We start from the raw sequence: 8,185 nt of genomic DNA, 5'->3' as shown, positions 1-8,185 counted from the left end.
TTTTAGTATGTCTATATTTTCAGATAAATAAAATCTAAGGTATTTATTATTAAAAATAATTCAAATTGTTTTCTCTTAACCCCAAACTCGTTATCTATTAAGGATTTGAAAGGCATCAAATTCATTTTACAGTGTATGAAAATATAAATCAATAAACATTTTAACAATTGAGCAGTGAAAATGAAAACAAAACACTATTTTTCCCTTCTCAAAGAAGCTTTATTTGTTTTTACCAATAACAATATAAAGTGACAAACCCTGTGAGAGCTGGGTGTGCATGCTGCCACTTAAATGTTGTTTCTTATTCATTTGTTCTGCAGGGTATGGTTATGAGTATATGTTAATCAATATATTTATAACTACTTGTCTATGATATGTAAGCATATACTACCTCTATACATTAATATACATATAATTTAATATGTATGTACAGATGGAGACACATCAGTTTACATGGATATTTCTATTTTCATTTAGTGATATAAAATTCAAATTTGATACCTCTCATTGTTTATATGTAATTTTTAATGTCAAGAACCTGGATCTAAACCAGGCAGTGGTGGCACATACCTTTAATCCCAGCACTTGGGAGGCAGAATCAGGCAGATTTCTGAGTTCAAGGCCAGCCTGGTCTACAGAGTGAGCTCCAGGATATCCAAGGCTACACATAGAAACCCTGTCACCAAACAAACAAACAAACAAAAAGAACCTGGATCTAACTGCCACAATTTAGGGAAAAATCTGAGCACCAATAACATCAACAACTAGATTACATTGTCCACATTGGTTTTAGAGGCGAAGTTGTCATCGTAAAGATAATTAAGAGCCATACTTGATAGCCTTAATTGTTAGTCTTTAACATAAGGATTGCTACAGTTTACAACACAGAGAATATTATACACAAGGGAGCTAATAAGTGTCACACAAAGCATAAAAAGCAACTTTAAATTGCTTCTACTTTCCATCACCTTGTCCCTGATGAAAGTATTTCTTCAGGGAAGCACCTTCTATAAATAGTTATGACATTGCTTGTATATCAAAAATTCTTTGCACATAATGTCATTGTGGTGGGTTCTTCGTGTCATAGCATGAGGAAGCTATTAGATGAATCACAACATTTGGCTCATTAGGTATATGTGAGCCACGTAGAAACTAAGATCTGGAATCCGATGCTGAAAACAAAGGCAGCCAGAAGTCTGCTTTGAATCACCAGCATTAGCTTCATCCTGAGCTCTGGGCTTCAGAAAGCACTTAGCCTAGCTTACATCCGATCTGGACAGCATATTCCAAGCAGAGAAAGAGTGAGTACCGGAATTCCACCTGTCCCAGTGCCTTTTAACCTCCACACATTGTAAGACCCTCGTACAAATTAGGGTCCCACAACCATGAAGAATTCCTGACATTACCTGAAAGCCTTCACTTACATTCTGCCACAATACATCACACTACGTTCTCCAATTATCTGAGAGCTTTTCTTGAGAACACCCGTTCTTGTAGTTTTTAATACTCAAGAGTGCTTTGAAATGTGATTATGAATCCTTAATCAGGAATAGTGCACAAAAACATTTTATTCTATTTTATGTACAGTCTGTTTCACATTCTGGATAATGTTGCTAAATGTCTAGACCTAGATGTACACTGTATTTGTAAAATTTTCAGTAATTCATAATTCATTAAATTGTGCTATATTCTATTTGTTGATAGTTTTGACATCTTGTCTAAGATACCATTATTAAAGATCAAAAAGATATAGGTTTTAATAATACTACATTATGTTAGTGTTTTCATGGAGGTCTGTTATATGCTTGAATTAAGTTTTGTGGTTGGTTTAAGAAAGTGATCTAAGAAATTATTTCCCTTGTAGCTATTTTAATTATTCTAGTACTTTTTGCTTAAAAATCTGTTTTTCATTAAATTTTATTATTCACCTTTAAAGTACAATCATTGGGATAACACGGAGGATTATTGTCAGTTCAAGTTTCCTACCCTATGTTGCTGTAATTATGAAAATGGCTCATAGTCCTGATATTTATAACTCTGTGTAACTTTTCTGACAGGGATAAGTAAGACCTCTAATTCTTTTAAACTTCTGTTGATTCTGTTGATTAGGTTTAGTATATTCTTATGAATATTTTAGGATCATCTTGTCAATGTATGCAATTATAAGAGCAATATTCATGTAGGCAACCCATGGGACTGGAGAGCTGAGAAGGACATGAAGTGAATGTGTTTGATTCCTCAACATAGAATCCCTTCCCATTTATCTAAAAAAAAAGCCTTTACTGTAAGCAACATATATTTTTATTGAAAATAGATTTATTTTATACAGTGCATTCTGATTAGAGTTATTCCTCTACCCATTCCTCTTAGACCTTCCCCATCCTCCCAATCTATACTCTTCCTCTCTTTATTAGAATACAGAAACACATAAAAAACCAATAAGATAAAATAAAACAAATCTAATTAGAGCAGAATAAACAAACAGAAATAAGTGCAAAGAACACATACAAACACAGAGACATACACACTCACACATATACAGAAAATCTATAAAAACAAAACAGGAAATCATAATCTACAAGTAAAAGATACGCACTGGGGAGGAAGAAGTTCACATAAAGCATCATGAAAGAAAATAAAAAAAAAAAAAAACACAACACACCAAAACAAAACTAAAACTCAGAAAGTATCTTCGAGCTCATTATGTGTTGGCCTTCTACTGCTAGCATCTGGCCTGCCCTTAAGTGTAGTTTGTATAGCCTGTGGAATTTCATATGGGGAAAATCAATATTTCCTCTGCAAGTGTTTATCAAATAGAAGTAGTTAGAGATGGGGATTGTGTCCACATCCCCACATAAGACTGAGACCTCTTATGGCTTAGACCTGTGCAGTCCCCGTGAATGATGACACAGGGTCTAGGAACTCATATTTTCATCAGTCCTAATGTGTTTGAAAGGTCATGTTTCCTTGATAGTCTCCATTCCCACCGGTGCTCACGTTTTTCCTGACTCTTCTGCAGAGTTTTCTGAGCACTGAGGAGAAGGAGGATTTTATGGAGATATCCCATTAAGGGTTGAGGGTTCCAAGGTCTCTCATCTTTGCACATTGTCCAGCTATGGGTTTCTGTTTGTGTCTTCATCTACTGTAGGAGGAAGCATCTGTTATGATGGGTGATCTAGACACTGGCCTATGGGTATAGCAGAATGTCATTAGCAATAGTATGCAGTTTCCCCTAAGTCCCTGGCCTAGCTGCTTTTGGGTTTTATCCATCTAAACAGTGTTAGGTATGGGTTTCATTTCACAGAGCGGGGTAAGAAGATAGTGGTTGGTTACTCTCACGACTTTTGTGCCACGATTGTACCTGAATACCTTGCGGCAGATCACCATTGTAGCTCAGAGGCTTTGCAGCTGGGTGGGTGTTTATACTTCTCATTTGGTAGTTTGCAGGGTACCTTCCTACATCACCTACATTAGTTCGTAGGGGTGATGGTTCTAGTTCGACATCAGCTTGAGTTCTTTATGTCCAATGAGTTATATAGTTTTGTCTTCAGCTATGAAGCCATGACATTAGTTTGTGGAGAGTATCTCATAGTCTTGGTAATAGTCTGGGTTTATTGAATATTTACACGGGATGCTTTTGTTTAACAACTTGATTAGCTGTAACCCATTCTTAACACTGGAGGTTTCATTTGGTGGCAAGAGATATCTATCTGGGACTTTGTCTTCTCTTTTATTTTGTTATTCTAATTTAGATTTCTTTTATATATGCATATATTTTAAAAAGTTTTCTACTGTATCGGATTTCCTACAAAACCTCACATGAAGATCAGACAGGGAAGACAAGTAGAGTGGGTAAGGAACAGCTAAAATGTCTTACAATTGTTAAGTGCATAGCCTTTCATTACTTTCTTTATTTTTCCTATGTAGGCTATTAGTTATTTTAATTGGGTAGTTTTGTTCTTTGTTGCAAGTTTGTAGAACTGTATTTTACTTTTAGACAGTTTTGTGTTTCATAACCTTAGATAACTCTTATTTTAGGTAATAGTTATTGTTTGTAGATTTGTTGGAATTTAATATAAACAAAATTACATAATTTACAAAGAGAAATTTTTCTTTTTCTTTTTCTTTCTTTCTTCTTTCTTTCTTTCTTTCTTTCTTTCTTTCTTTCTTTCTTTCTTTCTTTCTTTCTTTCTTTCTTTCTTTCTTTCTTTCTTTTGTCCTATCAGGTGGCTTATCACTACATCTTGTTTTTCTGTTGCTGAAACTAGTACCTAAGGCATGGCACTGAGTAAACATGAATAGGTTGGAAAGTCGTTGTTTTTTTACCCCCAAGGAAGTATGATATTACTCACTGATTTTTTTTATTGGTTATTTTCTTTATTTACAATTCAAGTGTTATCCCTTTATTAGTGTTATCATCATCTCAACATATGGAAAATTATTTTGCTTTTGGAGACCTAATATAATCATATTGTGCATATAAACAAAATGTGCATGAAAACTCATTGAAACAATCAAGTTTTCGGAGTAATTATTGTGTGATTCACACTTAGAAAGTACATGTTAGCACTCTTAGAGCCTAGAATATAAATGATGATTGTCCTGTCTGATGTCTGATTACATTCCTAATATGTTTGGGTCCCAGGGCTATGACTAATAATATTGATAAGGAAGTGGAGATACCTTACAAAAAATACTTAAATTCTGTTTGAAACTTTATAATGTCAAAGCAATTTAAGCACTTGTCTTAAATACTTAAATCTCTTTCAACATAGGAGCTCAGAAGAAAATGGCGGAAGGAAATTACTCCATTGTGACTGAATTTGTCCTCACTGGATTAACAGAGAAGCCAGCGCTGCAGCTGCCCCTGTTCTTCCTCTTCCTAGGCATCTATGTGGTCACAGTCCTAGGAAACCTGGGCATGGTCATGCTCATCCTGTTCTGTCCTCACCTGCACACCCCCATGTACTTCTTCCTCAGCAATCTGTCTTTCGTTGACCTCTGCCAGTCCAGTGTCATCATGCCCAAAATGCTGGAGAAATTTGTCATGGTGAAGAGTGTCATTTCTTATGCAGAATGCATGGCTCAGTTTTACTTATTTGATGTTTTTGCCGTTTCAGAGTGCCACATGCTGGCTGCCATGGCATATGATCGCTATGTTGCCATCTGTAACCCCTTGCTGTATAATGTTACCATGTCCTACAAAGTGTGTTCCTGGATGGTAGTGGGGGTGTATAGTATAGGCTTGGTTTGCGCCACAGGGGAAACAGTCTGCCTGCTTAGACTGTTTTTCTGCAAAGCTGATGATATAAACCACTACTTCTGTGATCTTTTACCACTACTGGAACAATCCTGTTCCAGTACATTTATCAATGAAATACTAGGACTCTCCTTCAGTTCATTTAATATTACTGTCCCAGCTCTGACCATCCTCAGTTCCTACATCTTCATCATAGCCAACATCCTCCGTATTCCTTCCACTGAGGGCAGGTCCAAAGCCTTTGGTACTTGCAGTTCCCACATCTTGGCTGTTGCTGTCTTCTTTGGATCTTTAACATTCATGTACCTTCAACCATCATCAGTCAGCTCCATGGACCAAGGAAAGGTGTCCTCTGTGTTTTATACCATTGTTGTGCCCATGCTGAACCCTTTGATCTATAGTCTGAGGAATAAGGATGTCAAAGTTGCTTTCTATAAGACTGTAGGAAGAAGACAATTCATGTGAAATGAAGGACACGGTTAAGCAAAACTTTACAACTGAAGAGGCCTTTGAAGTATACAGTAAAGACATACAGCACATCCTCATGAGTCATAGGGTTTTATGAATGCTTGGTTATTCATCTGAGGATGAAGTCCACTGCCACTCTGGGTGCCCCACAATCTGACTGTCCAGAAGTATGTACATTACTTTTAAATAGGTTTTCAAATAGCAAGCACATCATATAGTTATTCTGCTTTGTAAGTCTGGAACACTGTTCTTTTTAGGTAAAATTTATTTTTGTTAAGTCAGACAGTAATTGATTTTCAGTAACATTTGAATTGCTTAATATTTGGGCTTCTTGAATTTTTAAATTAAGTGTACTGGTAGTCAAAGTTTAGAAACTATGACTTTAAGTGAACAATTGTAACCATTTGAAATATAAATGTACAATCATATTTTTTACTATACTCATAGAAATATGGTTGACTATATATGAATAACTAACGAGATTTTCTACTTGCAATGATAGGCTGTACTGAAAGAGACTGAATTCTTTATGCACATGATGGCAGGCATGGCTGTGACATTCCTTCTGACACAGTTTCAGGATTACACTACCACCTTTGTTTCCTAAGCCATTTTGTATCTTTCCCATGCTTCAAGGAAAGTCCATCCATTTATTTTTTTTCCTCATGAGACTCTTAGGCTGAAGACACAGCTCAGAGACTGAGTGCAAACTGTTCTTGCTGAGATCTCAGGGCTGATTCCTAATCGTGGTGGGCAGCTCACAACCTCCTCTAATTCTAGTGGCATCGGATTTTCTAGCGCTGCCTTCAAGTGCACAAAGCCATTGCTCCCTCACACATGTACGTGCAATTAAAAATAAACCAACATATTTGAAAAATGACATTCTTTTACAGTTACATTCATATCAGCCACATATTCACATAAAAACGGTAAAATGGGAACAACGTTTTTCTCACTAATGACTCCTGAATTTACTGTCATTCTGAAATAAAAATTCATTGATATTTTGAGGAAACTGGAAACAGGTTTCCATTTATGAAATCCCTCCCCTCACTCAATGAAGCAGTCTGTTCGGTGTCACCAAGACAGTATAATACTTAGGTGGTGCTGGAGACACTAAGGAGGCCCCTCAACGTTATGTGTCTTGAAGAAACCATCCCCATCACCCCGACCCACTAGCTGTGATATCATCCACAGGAGGCTCAATTGCTTGAACTCCTGGCATAGCAAATACAAGGTGAATCCTTTCGTCTCTCCTAGAAATGCTTCTCAGAGTCTAGCAGACAATACAGTTCTGTTTTGTTCTTGGGACACTCTACGTCCCGTTTGGTATTTGTGCCCAAAGAATGGAATACACAGGGTGGAGGATTTTCTGCCTGTCCAAATCATCTCTGGATTTTCTACTTCGTTCTGTTGTCTGTCCCTGCACTAAGATGTCAGCTGTGGCTTCCTGGTCCTTGTATTTACAGACAGTAAGTATTTAGTTGCTCTCTTGGATCTGTGATTTGGATCCCTGAACAAATCACTGCAGCCCAGGGGCTGCTCTGGCCTCTGTCGTCCACTTACTGTGCTTTATCGCCCTCTGGTGGCTAGTGAAGATTTTTCCATCTGTGCATTAGGGAAACAAAACAAACAAGAACAAAACATAAACACCACCAACAAACCCTCTCTTGGCCAAGGGTCACTAAGGTTTTAATAATTTGACAAGAATACACAAGGAAAGACGTTCATATGCAGATTTCTTAGAAAATTTAAAGGTATGGATATTGCTCTGTAAGTATTTATGAAGAAGGTTCAAATGATTTTTTTTTTTCTCCCAATTTGAAAATAAAAACACAGAGTTAACAGTTTCGGGTTTGAAAGGTTCTACTGGATTTTTAAAGTACAAAGTTATTTTTTTCCATATCAAAGTCTCCCATATCTTTACCCATGGGGTAAAATTTCATTTTTTATTTTCTCCCTTATCCTAACCCACATTGCTCCGTGCCGTATGCTGTAATTACAATAATCCAATTTCACAATAGTCTAATTTCACTTATCTAGAAGAATAGTTTTTTCTAGTAGGTGATATTAAAGTCCTATAGGTTCCTTTCATGTCTTCAAAGCATATAATTACTGCTTTTATTGAGTGGTTTAAATTATTCTTCACTAGCACATATTTTTCTCTTTTCTGTGCAATGTTAATGCGGTATTTTTACTGGCCTCTTAGGATCATGACTTTGAAATTAATGTATTTCTTTTATGCACTTGGCATGCACAGCAAGCCTGCCTGTCAGTGACTCAGCCCATGTCACTCCCATCCCTGCCAGGTACAGAGCATTTCTACCAGGGACAGGCACCTCTTCTAAAAGGCCCTGGCTATCCCAGATTGCTCTTTCTGTCTTGTTTGAGCGCTCTCCTCTCTCTCTCTCTCTCTCTCTCTCTCTCTCTCTCTCTCTCTCTCTCTCTCTCTCTCTC

At 36.8% G+C, this 8,185-nt stretch overlaps 1 protein-coding gene across 2 annotated transcripts; it reads left to right on the top strand.

Moving 5' to 3' along the window:
• The first annotated feature begins 1,118 nt into the window (after positions 1-1,118).
• Positions 1,119-6,656, top strand: LOC110328071 (olfactory receptor 150-like). 2 transcript variants are annotated; one of them, XM_029543435.1, is made up of 3 exons: positions 1,278-1,301; positions 3,785-3,852; positions 4,776-6,656. In XM_029543435.1, the coding sequence occupies exon 3, from the start codon at positions 4,790-4,792 to the stop codon at positions 5,723-5,725; it is 936 nt and encodes a 311-aa protein (XP_029399295.1). In that variant the 5' UTR covers positions 1,278-1,301; positions 3,785-3,852; positions 4,776-4,789; the 3' UTR covers positions 5,726-6,656. The 2 variants fall into 2 exon arrangements, with proteins under 2 accessions (XP_021063092.1, XP_029399295.1); XM_021207433.2 differs by lacking the exon at positions 3,785-3,852 and having other exon boundaries at positions 1,119-1,301.
• Positions 6,657-8,185: the final 1,529 nt, after the last annotated feature.

The sequence above is a fragment of the Mus pahari genome, chromosome 10 (assembly GCF_900095145.1).
Source record: "Mus pahari chromosome 10, PAHARI_EIJ_v1.1, whole genome shotgun sequence".
NCBI classification, from domain to species: Eukaryota; Metazoa; Chordata; class Mammalia; order Rodentia; family Muridae; genus Mus; species Mus pahari.
The sequence above is the reverse complement of the archived record's forward strand: the minus strand, read 5'-3'. Positions and strand labels throughout refer to the sequence as shown.